This window comes from Rosa rugosa, chromosome 3 (assembly GCF_958449725.1).
Source record: "Rosa rugosa chromosome 3, drRosRugo1.1, whole genome shotgun sequence".
Lineage (NCBI taxonomy): Eukaryota > Viridiplantae > Streptophyta > Magnoliopsida > Rosales > Rosaceae > Rosa > Rosa rugosa.
In genome coordinates this window covers 45372280-45385489 of record NC_084822.1, presented here as the reverse complement: position 1 = coordinate 45385489, position 13210 = coordinate 45372280, and the positions used below count along the sequence as shown (strand labels likewise).

The window sequence follows — 13210 nt, the reverse complement described above, 5'->3', positions numbered from 1 at the left end:
ATTTTCCTTTCCATTCTTTAATAGATCATCATATTCCACCTTCATGCTTTGTTTTCATTCATCATTACTTCCCTCTTTTTCTTCTCTATTTAAACCATCACATTTACCACCCAAAATACACATTCCTTCATCCACTTCATCTTCTTTGTCTCTCCATTTCCTTTCCATTTTCCTCTCCATCCTCTAGTTTCAAGTTTCTGCATTTTCAAGCAAAGAAAAGAAGAGAAGAAGAAGCCATGAAGCCTCCTAGCCGTCATCATTCACCTTGTGCCGTGATAGTGAAGTCTTGCTTTCAAGATTCAAGACCAACGTCTCAAGCTCTTCATTATCCACTCCCTTCACGGTGTAATTCTATCTTTTTCCTTGTAACTTCTTTTGGTTTTCTTTGTTTGGATTTGTAGAACTATGAATTTTAGTTAACAAATAATGTTTAGGGCAAAGTTTAAGCCTATTCTTATATTTGAATAAAAATTGCGATTTCTTTATGTTGATTTTTATGTTGCTTATGTGAGATTGCTTAATTGATTTTGGATTATAGAAAACTTTTATATATATGTGTTCTTTGATGGCCAACTTAGGATATATGCATGTAATTGGTGCTAGATTTAAGTAGTAAATGCTTTGGACAAACGTCGAAATCAATTAAGGAGGATTGCAAATAGATAGACTTTTTCATACTAGGTTGTGCACTTTGGTTGACATCCTTTCTTTGTTCTTCATGCATTGAATGTATTATTGATTAGCTAGCTTTCTAGACTATGATTGCATGTTCAATAGGATTGATTTAGGTGATTTCAATTAGATTAATTATTCAAGGAAAGTAAAATATGGGAAATCGTTTGCTTACTAACGTTTCACATGGTCAACTTATTTCTCATGACATAGATAATCAACTATAGGAATTGTAATTGGATTTCATTCATATGATTGTGGTTTTGATCTTTGTTCCTTGTGTTCCACTCTTGTATATGTGTTTTTACATTTTCTTTATTTTAATTTTTGATTTAAAAAATCCTAATTCCCCCTTTTTACATTAACTTGTATATATTTCTATTCTTTGTTTTATTTTTGTACATAATACTTTTTACTTTATTATTTTAATTTTTTATTTGTTTTTGCAATGACAGGTGTACCCTCAATCCCTGGCTAAAACGATCTCTACTTATTCTATACTAACAACTACATTTTGCAGGGTTAAATTGCGCGCTTGCTTTTAGCGTTATCATTTTACCACACTCATAATTTATTGTAATAATCTCATCCAACGGTCGGTTTTTCCATTTTCTTTGAATTGATAGGGGTTGCTCTTTGGAGTGCATGATATATAAATATAGGTTTATAAGAGTAACTAAGTTTGACCTAGTTGATTGAATTCGAAACGAGAACCAAATAGGCTGGATTTTTTACAACCACCATAAAACATCACAATCTCTCTATCAAGCGGTTGGTTTCTCTAAATTCATTTTCCACTTCATGGTTGCTTTAGAGTGAACCTCAACAATTTAAATGCAACATATAAGTCATACAACTTTATGAGGCAAATTGGTTTACGTCAACATCTTTATAATTAAAATTGAAATTTTTATCTTATGTCCACGCATATGCATCGATGGAATATTTATAGACGTGATGTAGAAAAATAAGCACGTTTCACGGTTGTTACGCCATCGGTCAACCAAGAAGACATAGAAGTGACGACGGTTGACCAATTCGATCGGATTCGATAATATGGTGAAATTGGCTAAATTTTTTACCACACTCATAATTTATTGTAAAGATCACATCTAACGGTTAATTTTTTTATTTTCTTTGAATTGATAGACGTTGCTCTTTGGAGTGTATGATATATAAATATAAGTTTATAAAAAAATTAGTGTCTTTAAAGATTTATTTGTAAATAAAGCCCGCAAGGCCAGGCCCAAAAAAGCCCGCAAGGCTCGGCCCGCAAAAGCCCGCAAGGCCCGCTTTACATGGACGGACTTGGATCCTTCGATTTACAATAAAGCCCGGCCCGGCCCGGCCCGGCCCGCTACTATTTAAAAATATAGTAAGGCCCGGCCCAAGCCCGCTATGAATGGGCCGGGCCGGGCCATGAGGCCTATGTGGGGGAGATCTGAGTGTGGTCCCCAACTTTTTTCTTCAAGAGAGAGACATGGAAAGTAGGATGCAGCTTTACATTGAGGAGGGAGCAGAAGGCGGTAAGCCACTGGGCCAATTTTGGCCGAGATCTGGAAGGGGTCGTAGAAACGGGGAGCCAACTTCTGGGAAGGGCGGTGATGGAGGGATTTTTGGCGGTAGGGATGGAGCTTGAGGTATACCCAGTCCCCAATATCAAAACTCCGTTCAGTACGGCCTTTATCTGCTTGTTGCTTCATTTTATTCTGTGCAAGATGCAGGTGATGTTTCAATGTGTCCAGGAGCTCATCTCTTTTCTGTAGATTAATATCCACGGCATGGACAGCTGTTGAGCCCGGAATGTAACGGTGGATCGAGGGAGGAGCAGTGCCATAAACAGCTTGGAATGGAGTCATCTGGATACTGGAGTGGAATGTGGTGTTGTACCACCATTCAGCCCAATGAATCAAATCCGACCATGAGGAAGGTTTGTCAGCCACAAAACACCGCAAATAGTGTTATAGGGAAAGATTCACGACCTCGGTCTGTCCATCCGATTGGGGATGATAAGCAGAACTGCGACATAGTTGGGTCCCTTGCATTTTGAACAGAGCCTCCCAGAAGTGACTGGTGAATATGGGATCGCGATCGCTGACAATTGACCGTGGTAGACCATGGAGGCGAAAGATCTCTTTGCTGAAAATATTCGCGATAGTAGCTGCCGTGTACGGGTGTGTAATAGCAATGAAATGACCATATTTCGATAGGCGGTCAACAACCACCATAATAGCGTTTTTGGCATTGGAAGAAGGCAGACCATCGATAAAATCCATAGAGATGTCAACCCAAATAGTGGCAGGTATGGGAAGAGGATGGAGAAGACCTGGAGGGTGAATGGTCTCGTGGTTCTGTCTTTGGCATTGGTCACAACTTGCCACAAAGCATTTTACATCTCGACGCAATCCCGGCCAAGCAAAGCTGCGGCTAATTCGCTGCAACGTGCGCAGATAGCCAGAGTGGCCGCCTTCCAAAGAAGAGTGGAACCCAGTAGCGCCTTGGAACGCCAATCAGCCAATCAGAGACTGAACTTGTTCTCTAGATTTTGATAGCTGTTCAAATTTGAATCGGAGTTTAAAGTTCTGTTCTTTTCATTGACTCTTGGGTGCTTGGAAAAACTGACATTGGCTTGCTCTTGTTACTACTACATTACACACAGCAATTGTGAGCTTGCACAGAAGAATCATTAGTTGCTTCATTAGGAGATTATATAGAATAATACTGGCATATACAAGAACCCATGAAGCAAACAAGAGCTTCCTTGAATTCCCATTAGCAAATACTGGCATATACAAGAACCCATGAAGCAAACAAGAGCTTCCTTGAATTCCCATTAGCAAATAAGAGCTTATACAGAGCAATCCTTAGATAATCAGAAAATTATTCTAAACTCCATTCTCCCAAACCCCAAATTTCCAAATTTCGTACTTCAAAACCAAAATTCCTATCCTACTCTCCTCCAAACACCAAATTCTCAATCCGCATACCCAAAATTCTCACTTCAATCCCCACTTTATTCACTCTTATCTATTATACCAACTAGACATCCCCATATCCTATGTGTATCATATAATGACAATCAATCAGGAGCAACTTTGAACTGAAGTGTCAGAGCACAATCTATCCTCAGAAAAGAGACGATTCATTGCACAAGCTGAGCAAACCCAAGTTCTTATTGATTGATAAATTATGGTCCAAAATCAAAGAATGCTGTGCCTATATGTTGAACTAATCTAACTATATAGATATTTGCAGCAGCATACAAATTACAAATAACAAGAATGTCAATAATCTTCTACCTATTAATAGACCTGAAGCAGAAGAAATATTGTGTGCATCAACATAGTATATTGCCCCCGAACTGTCATCCCTCACTTTGATGCTTGAAGAGCAATTGTAATCAATCCACCCAATGGACTGATTCTCAAGATCGTAAAACACCAACTTATTCGAGAGCACCAAATCTCCCAAAAGAGTCATGGAGCTTCCATCTTTGGTTTTCATCCCACTGCTCTGCCACCCAGAACACCATACATACTCTTTCAATTGGAACAAATACTCATGGGGATACACCGAAAGCGAAACCGAGTTGTTGAAATAAAACTTCACCACCGGAAATCCATCATCCACATTCTCCGAATACTGAAAACATGTGAACTGGTCCTCAACAGTGTGCAACTTCAAAAGGGGTTGCTTGCTCAGTATCATTTTCATCACCGGCTCAAAAACCACCTGTGGAAGATAAGCCAAAGTGGTGCCACTATCGATAATGGTCCCTTCCTTGTCTCCACTGTCAAATGTATCCGAGGGCAGGTCTACAACAACACCACCCACCTCAATCGCCTCCATGACCACATTGTAATGCGCACTTTTGGGCACCAATGGAGTCATGTTCAGCTTCAATTTCGTCTCCACAACTTCCCCAATTGCGAAAATGCCACCCCCATTCACATTGTCCAAACAATGCGCAAACTGCTTCTTCACCTTCCCAGCTGCAGCCAGCTGCGATATCATGGACGACTTCGCTTGACCGAAACCAAGAATCCCATCAAGCGCCTCAGACGACTTCCCTAGCTGCCCTGACTGCTTAGCTCCACACCCGAAAACTATGCTCCCATTCGCCACCGAAGTCTGATGACTCCCACTAACCTTATCAAACTCAATCACATCCTTCACAAAGTACCCTGCAGTCGAGCTCCCATCCCCATAGACCACATTATATTGACACAGCAACTCCGGTTTACAACCCGGCAACTGACCATCGTATTGCGAAGTGCAAAAGTCCTGATCACAAGTGATGGATTGGGAAGTGGAAGAGTCCTTTGGATCATACAATGTGAGCTTGACTCCAATGTCGCTTTTCTTGGGGCAATTGGCGCACTCAATGCAATTGATCCACAAAATGTCGCTGCCGGTGTCGACTTGCACGTAGTAGTCCTTCGACGGGGATCCGATTCCGAGCTTGGCGAAGTAGAGACCGGTCTCGGAAGGGTGGCCGTTGCCGCCCAGTTCCAGATCCACAGCTGATGACGAAACAGAGATGAGGTTCCGGCCGTGGCGCCGAGCGTCGTGGGCTTTTAACTCACTAAGTGACCACTGCCCGCGGCGGCCCTGGAACTTGTGACTCACCGGGAAGACCAAGTTGCCGGAAACATGTAGAATCAAAGAGACAAGTAGAAGAAATCCCAAAAGAACCGATCTTGATGTTGGTCCAGGATCCATATACAGAACCCTGATGGAATTCGATGCCAAGATTCGATTTTGAAGGGTGGATTGAAGCTTTTGGGGGAGTAGAAAGATGGGTTTTTTTTTTTTTGAAAAGTTGAGGGTGGTAAGATCTGTTTGGGATTGGAGTATTGGACCCAGAAGAAAGATGGAGACTTTTCTTGGTTTTGGGAGAAATAACCCAGATGGGAAACAATACCTAACTTGGATTGGAGAAGAGGGTTTTGGGGGAAAGTTTGAGGGGACCAAATAGGGGTGTGTTGAGGAGGACGGTGACTGTGAAGGGAGGGAAAGGTATGTAAGGAAGAAATGAGAAAGGCAAGAAAAGCAATTTGCTTAAGACGGCAAGGGAGAGAGAAGGACAGCCAGAAAGGATTGAAGATAGAGTCAAGAGTCAGAGAAGACTGAGCAACTATTTGCGCGTTTTCAAAGTTTGGTTTTTTGCAATTTCTTTGAGATCAAGTATTGGTTTATCACTTTATCCTGTAAGTTTAACGATAAGACATAGCTTTGTTTGGTAATACTGGGGTAAATTTTGTTATAGGTTATGACATAAGGGGAGTTGTTATAGGCCAGTAGACTGCGGTAATATTATTGGTTGGAAGAAGAAAAAATATCCTATTTTTTGGATTCAAAATCATTTGGATTGTTCATTGTTTTTCATTTATGTGATTTTCGAAAGATAGCTCATTTCTCTCGTACATCATGGAGCAACGAAAACCGTTTAAACTTGAAGCTGTCTGCTTCAACATCCTGATTTTCATAATATAGTTAATGCTGCATTGTTTACTCTAACTAATGGTAATGCTTTTGAGAGTTTTGTGGCAAAAGTAAATGCTTTTCAGGCTTTAGCTCGTAATTGGAATTACACTGTCTTTGATAATTTGTTTCAGCGTATGAAAGATTTACATTCACAACTTCTGAATCTCCAATCGTCTTCTTTACCTTCTTCATATCAATTTCAACAAGAAGCTTATCTACAGTCTCAACTTGATTCTCTGATTAGAGATGAGGAGCTTTTTTGGGCTCAACGCTCTAAGGATAAATGGCTTTCTTTAGGTGATAAGAATACTAAATATTTTCAGACTCATGCTACTATAAGATGAAAGAAAAATCAAATCCTTAAACTGAAAAATGATCTTGGTTGCCGGACTAATGACCAATCCCAAATTGCTGATATTCTAATTACTTCTTTTAAACATAGATTTTCTCATTCTAGTACACTGCATCATGATTCATTATCTTGTTTTCTTTCAACTATTGATCCTTATATTTCTCCTAAAGATAATAAGTCATTACTTGCACCAGTTACGTTGATGAATTATTTTCTGTTGTTCAAAGTATTGGTTCCTTGAAAGCTTCAGGTCTGGATGGGATTCATGCCTTATTTTATCAATCTTTTTGGAGTCAAATTCGACAACCATTATACATGTTTTATTATTAGGGACTCTCAAGGGAATCAGTTTGTTGCAGCGTGTAGAAATATTGGATCAACTAATGCTTTGGTTGCAGAGGCTACAACTCTTTGTGAAGGTTTACACACAGCTCAATTGCAAAATTTATCGAAAGTTATTGTTGAAGGCGATTCAAAGTTGTTGATAGATTTTCTTTCTGGAAAAACTGCTATTCCTTGGAGAATTAATTCAAGTACTGGTCAGAGACATCAAAGGCTAGCTTCTACTTTTCAGTCTATTATATTTAGGCATATTTACAGAGAAGCGAACTTTGTTGCAGATCATTTGGCCTCTTTAGCCTATAATCATGTAAATCCTAAGGTTTGGTTTTCTTGTATTCCCCTTTTTGTGTCCCCAGCATTCCATTTGGATCAGTTGGGAGGGAGTGTCTCTCGTGGTTTTGTTCTGTAATTTTTTTTTTTATGTCATCAAAAAAAAAAAAAAGCTCTTGTTTTAGTGGTGGCTCTTAGCCTTTTGGTCTTCCGGTTTGTGGAAGTTGTTGCCTAGTTTTACATCCTAGCGGTAATATTATTTTTCAAAATCAATATCTGCTCTTTGAATCCAGAAAATTGACACATATAACGCCTAGTCTATAATATTTGTTTTTTCCCAAATGATGGGTTCATTTCTCTCGTTCACCATGGAGCATTACAAGAGTGGTCTCCCACAGCCTTTCGTTGTCTCAGGTTATGGGTGTTGTTGGATGGTTCAAACATGTGAGAGAGTATTCAGTGTACCGACGTACACTACTTGTACCAACATGAATAGACTAGGAGGAATAATTTAAATTAATTGAGTGATTTCACGAGGAATATTTCAACCTACTCGCAAGCGTTTGAATATTGAGATCAATAAACTAAGATTTAGTGACAGAACTCGCCTCAGATTTCACCCTGAAATTCGAGGTGACATTGTAGGGCCCATCTTAGGGGAAATTTCACCCAAAAAATGGCAGAATTATCCATAAAATAGACTATCCAAACCTAAGAAAACAAAAGAAACTCTTCTAATAGCCAACAATATCTTCATCTCCATGAGCCTACAAGCTCTCCTCAACAATTCAACTTTCACAAGTGATATACAAGGAATCTTAAACATGAATCTCGAGTATCAAATTTTAGATACAACTAAAGTGTCGGTAATCTTAGCAATCTAAATGAAATATTGAAATAACGTATCCGTCGGTTAAATATGTAACCTACAATAAAGATGAATGTGGTGGACACTATGCCTCAACGCCTACGCACGCTTGATCTCAACTAATCTGCAAACTAGGCACGAAAAACTGAAAAGCCTAGGGAAAAGTATTTAATGTTAGAGTGAGTGGACGAAAAATAAATAATTTCAATGAAATAAAATAAAATCTAATACTTTCCCAAATTTAATTTCAGATAAAATCAAGCATGCAGTAAGATTTCGTGAAAATACTTTTAATCGCTCTATAGTACTAAAATATCAAAATAAATTCTTTATCATCTGTAAATCATTTCATTTAAGATATGAGCATCTCATAAACATTTCAAAAATCTCATTTAAAACTCTCACATGATAAAATAGGCTACGACTAGAGAGCAATGCCGACTAGTCATCTCATACTACTGGAAGGTACTACCAACTGGGTGACGCATCGGAGGGTACTGTCGCTCGGAATATGAGGAGGCGATGGCTAGAAGGTATTACCGACCAACCATCTGAAAGGATTAAATTGGGAAAGGAAACTCATTATAAACTCCGGTGGTGGACATTTGTTTTTAAATTAAATGTGCATGTAGTATTATTTTTATCATATTGATTTATATTGATAATAAATGAAGTATGATATTTGAATATTTGAGTATGGTTGAATTATCGGGATTTCTTGATATTATGTTTTCAACAAGTTATTTAAGATTTATTGACATTGAGTTCATTTTGAGTTATGGAGTATTCTCAGAGTTTTTGCCGATACTTGACTTATTGGATTATTGAGAGTTTGTTTTCAGAAAGTGGAGATTCAAATATTTGAGTTTGGATAACTTATCAAAATTTCATGAATTATGCTAGAGGGTAAGGGCTTCCAGAAATCGGTGGTGGCGCCGGCTGAAATGGCTGGAGTTCGGAGATCGAATCAGGTCAAGGGCGTCGGACTGCCGAAGAGATTATGGCTTCAATTCTCTTTCTCCACTGCAAATTGAAGCAGGGGATCAGAAGGTCATAAGCGTGGTCGGTGTGGAGACAAACGGTGGCCTAACGGTGGAGAACCGGTTGGGTTAACATTTTGAGTCGGATAATGAAATTCGAGTCTTGCTGGGAGAGTTTCCAAATTAGGGTTTGTTGACTGAAATGGAAACTTCCAGAAATGGAAGGTCAAACTGCAATTTATAGTAGGTTTGCTGAATTAGTAATTTTTGTTTTTCAAATCGTAACTTCTTCATACGAACTCTAATTTTGGCGTGCTGCATGTCCACGAACTCGGTTTAACATCCTCTACAACTTTTCAGAAGAAAGTTTCTTCAAAAAGTGAATCATAGAAAAGCAAGGTTCTAAAAATCGGGCTAGGCGAGTGAGCTAGGCGCTGAGGAGAAAATCGACCGCCTAGGTGGCCTAAACGGTTCTGGGCGGGATTTGGGTAGTCGGCGATTAGTTGTTTCAGATTTTTTTTTTTTTTTTTTCTCTCTCTAGACTTAAAGCCAATTTAGTAATTTACCCAAAGTCCCAATTCCCAAATCGAAGATAAGGTTCTGGAGGGTCGTCGTTTTGAACCAAAAGTCCAAAACTGGAGGCTTTTTGCTCCGGTCTCTTTCTCTCAATCTCTCTGCCTCTCTCTGCGGTCCGGCCACACTATTCTCAACGGCTCAAGTACTCAGCCTCTCTCTGACTGTCTTAGTCGCCTGTGACGCCGTAACAACGAATTTCTGGTAAGTTGAATTTCTAGGTTTTAGAACATTTTAATGATTCAATTGAATTCGGAATTTCTGGGTTTTCACTTTCCAGTCATCACTCTTGGTTTGCTTCTTTGACTCCTCCTCAAGCTATCAAGCCACTCAAGCAGCAAAGCAGAGGACAATCTTGGTTCGATTTCTGGGTTCTTCAAGCTCGGTGAGTCTTTTAATCTCTTGTTAAGTTCCTGGGTATTGTATGAAACTTTGAGTTTTTAGTTTTGACTCGTGTTGTTGATGACTCGTGTTTGAGTGTTTCCCCCTGTTTCTCATTTTCTCATGGTTTCCGTTTCTGGATTCATTGATTGACAATGGTTATCTTGTTGTCTTGTTGAGTTGTTGATGACATTAAGTTTGATTGTTTGAAGCTTCTGTCATTAATTTTGGACTGTTCTGTTTTGGTCCTTTTGGACTAAGTTTATGATTCTTTGATTGTTGACATTAAGTTTGGACTGTTCTGTTTTGGTTAATTGAATATTTGGCCGTTTTGGATGGAAGTCATGGGACTTGATTAATTGAATTTGGCCTCTGTGAATGGTCTATGTGACAGGTTGTATACTTGTATAGTTGTATACTTGTATGCTCAGATTAATTATGCTATGTGGCTCTGTTATGGACTTTTTGAGTTTTTGGTAATCACTTGACAGGTTTCATTGTTTTGGTAAACTGAATTGCATATTTGCATATATAGAAATGGTTGTTGAATGTTGAATACTCTTTTACTTATTTAGGGCAATGGCGGGTACTACATCTTCCTCGGCATCTAATGCAATGTCGGAGATGGATAGATCATTGAAGCGTGGTTCGGGTGATATTGGATGGGAATATGCGGAGTTGGCGGATGCTTCAAACTTGGATAGTTTGAAGTGTAAGTTGTGTGGGAAATTAGTGAGTGGTGGGATATATCGAATGAAGCAACATATTGCCCACATCAAGGGAAATGTGGCTCCTTGTAAAAAGTCTTCGGATGAGGATAAAGCCAAATGCAAGAATGCTATTGAAGAGGCAAAGTCTAAGAAGAAACAAAAGAGTAGACATGAAGCAGAAGTGAGGCAAGAAGTCATTCTTGAAGGAGATGAAGACAATGAAGCGAGTCAAGGGACAAGAAGAATGCTGCATACTCTTGAGCCAATGGATCGTTTTGCATCCCCCATCAATCCGTATTCTTCATTGGATGAAAGTAGGAAGATGAGGCAACAAAATATCAATGATGCACTTTTCAAGCAAAGAACACATAGTGTGCATCAATACTTGGCTAGATGGGTGCATGAAGCCGGGATTCCTTTTCATGCCATTGATAGTGATAGCTTCAAGAAGTTTGTTGAAGCGGTTGGTCAATTTGACCTGGGTTACCGACCTCCAAGCCAATACCAATTAAGGGAGCCATTATTGAAGGAAGAGGTAGAGAGAACTAAAAGTTCATTGAAGAAGCAAGAAGAAGAGTGGGCTTTGAATGGTTGCTCTATTATGACCGATCCTTTGAGTGCTTCTTTTTGGAATGGGGTAAGTCTTTGTTTTAAGGTGTTTACCCCTTTAGTCAAGGTGCTTCGCCTTGTTGATGGGGATAGAAAGCCATCAATGGGCTTTGTGTATGGAGAACTACTTAGAGCCAAAGAGGAGATTAAAATGGCATTCAAAGATCAAGAAGCTCACTATCGTCCAATCCTTGACATTGTTGATGAAAAAGCCCGTGATCGACTTGATAGTCCATTGCATTTTGCGGGCTACCTCTTGAACCCTTACTACACATATGTCAATCCAAGCATTGAGAATGATAATGCGGTCATGGATGAGTTCTTCACTTTTGTTGAGGTATTCTTTCCCGATGACATTCAAACTCAAAGTTTGGTGATAAATGTAGAATTGCACAAGTATTTGAAGAAAGAGGTGGATTTGGAAGAGTTTTGGCTAAGGCGGGATGCGCACAAAATGATGACAATTATAATCCGGGTAAGAAATACCAACTTATTTTTTTATATAGAAACTTATTTTGTTTGTTTTGCTTTTGGAGTTTGGCTAATTCATAATTGTTGTTGTTTTGTTTATGTTTTTGTTTAGTTTTGTGGTGGAATATTTATGGAAACCTTGTACCAAAATTGCAAAGTATGGCTAAAAGGATACTTTCATTGACCACAAGCTCATCCGGATGTGAGAGAAATTGGAGTGCTTTTGAGGGGATAAGTACTTATTTAGTTATGCATTTTTGTAAGTTTATAAGCAAGTAGTAATGTAGTTTACTAATTATTTACAAACTCATAATATACTAATTTTTTTTGTCTTTATGTAGATCCATACAAAGAAAAGGAATAGACTAGATACAACGAGGTTAAACAATTTAGTCTATGTCCAATTCAATGCCAAGATCATCAAAAAGAAGAGAAGAATGAAAGAGAAGAATGTGGATGTATTACTTGCTGGTGAAGCTACTATGGCCCAAGGATGGATTGTGGATTGTGGTGATGAAGATGTTGAGTCTGATCTTACTAGTGAAGTAGTTGGAGAGGGATCGGGATTGGGAGTGGAGAGTAGCTTAGAGCCTAGGAGAAGTTGTAGACTTTAAGAAATTAGAGAACTTCATGAGGAGGATTTTGTATCGGATGAAGAGGAAGAATATGAGATGGATTTTGAGTTTGAGTCCGATGAGGAGGGAGTACTAGAGGGATATGGAGAAGAAGAATTTGAGGATTAGGCTTGGATGAATCAAATTTGTAATTTTTTTTTATTTCTAAGAACTCATTATCTCATTGTTGTTGGACATTTTATCTATATTTTGAGTATTTTTACTATTTTCAAACATTATAATACCTTTTATGTTTTTATTTCTATAATTATATGTTATAAAAATAAAAATAAAATATAAAATAAAAAAAAACGGCCTAGGCAGGTAGGCTAGTCCCCGGCCTTCTGCCCGACTAGCGCTTAGCGTTTTTTAGAACCTTGAGAAAAAGTCAACGTTTGGAGCCCCCAAAAGTTCAAAATTAAGTAAAAAGTAAGGATTTTAATTGTTTACCATCCAAATGACCAGTAAACGGGTAAATCTAGATATGGGGTGTAACATTTAAAAAATTTGTCAAACTATCTCCATTCATTGTTTGACATCAATTCAATGGTGCGATGTATTAAAACAGTAAGGAAAAGTAAACTGCAGGAGAATATTAGTGATGAAATACTATTGAGCTTGCTAAATAAAAGGTCTATAAAGTGATTAAGTTGGGCGGACTACAACATATATATACTTGCACACAATCCTACACTAGGCCCCAGGCGGAACCCAACTTAAGGGGTTAGGGGGCAACGCATAATACCTTCTTGTGCAAATTGGGGATCTACAAATATCTTCTTCCATCGATGTCCGGCTTTTATCTTGGTCTTCGTGCATCTTCTAATAAACAAGTCCAAACACAGTCCAACACTAGCAGCTACTGTCACTTGAAACGACAG

At 38.7% G+C, this 13210-nt stretch overlaps 2 protein-coding genes across 2 annotated transcripts; one reads left to right on the top strand and one right to left on the bottom strand.

Moving 5' to 3' along the window:
• Window positions 1-3793: 3793 nt before the first annotated feature.
• On the bottom strand, window positions 3794-5755 carry LOC133738215 (aspartic proteinase 36-like). The gene has a single exon (XM_062165678.1). It carries the CDS (start codon window positions 5392-5394, stop codon window positions 3910-3912), a length of 1485 nt encoding a protein of 494 aa, XP_062021662.1. The 5' UTR covers window positions 5395-5755; the 3' UTR covers window positions 3794-3909.
• A 3782-nt stretch (window positions 5756-9537) lies between these two features.
• Window positions 9538-12434, top strand: LOC133735244 (uncharacterized). The gene is made up of 4 exons (XM_062162657.1): window positions 9538-9748; window positions 9825-9929; window positions 10501-11719; window positions 11828-12434. The coding sequence occupies exons 3-4, from the start codon at window positions 10505-10507 to the stop codon at window positions 11897-11899; spliced, it is 1287 nt and encodes a 428-aa protein (XP_062018641.1). The 5' UTR covers window positions 9538-9748; window positions 9825-9929; window positions 10501-10504; the 3' UTR covers window positions 11900-12434.
• The last annotated feature ends 776 nt before the right edge of the window (window positions 12435-13210 follow it).

What these genes read in the sequence shown, in the direction of transcription:
- LOC133735244 (XM_062162657.1), top strand. Translation starts at nt 10,505, where the DNA reads ATGGCGGGTACTACATCTTCCTCGGCATCTAATGCAATGTCGGAGATG. An exon ending in TGATGACAATTATAATCCGG is followed by an intron (nt 11,720 to 11,827) that starts GTAAGAAATACC and finishes GTTTTTGTTTAG; the next exon opens with TTTTGTGGTGGAATATTTAT.
- LOC133738215 (XM_062165678.1), bottom strand. Translation starts at nt 5,394, where the DNA reads ATGGATCCTGGACCAACATCAAGATCGGTTCTTTTGGGATTTCTTCTA.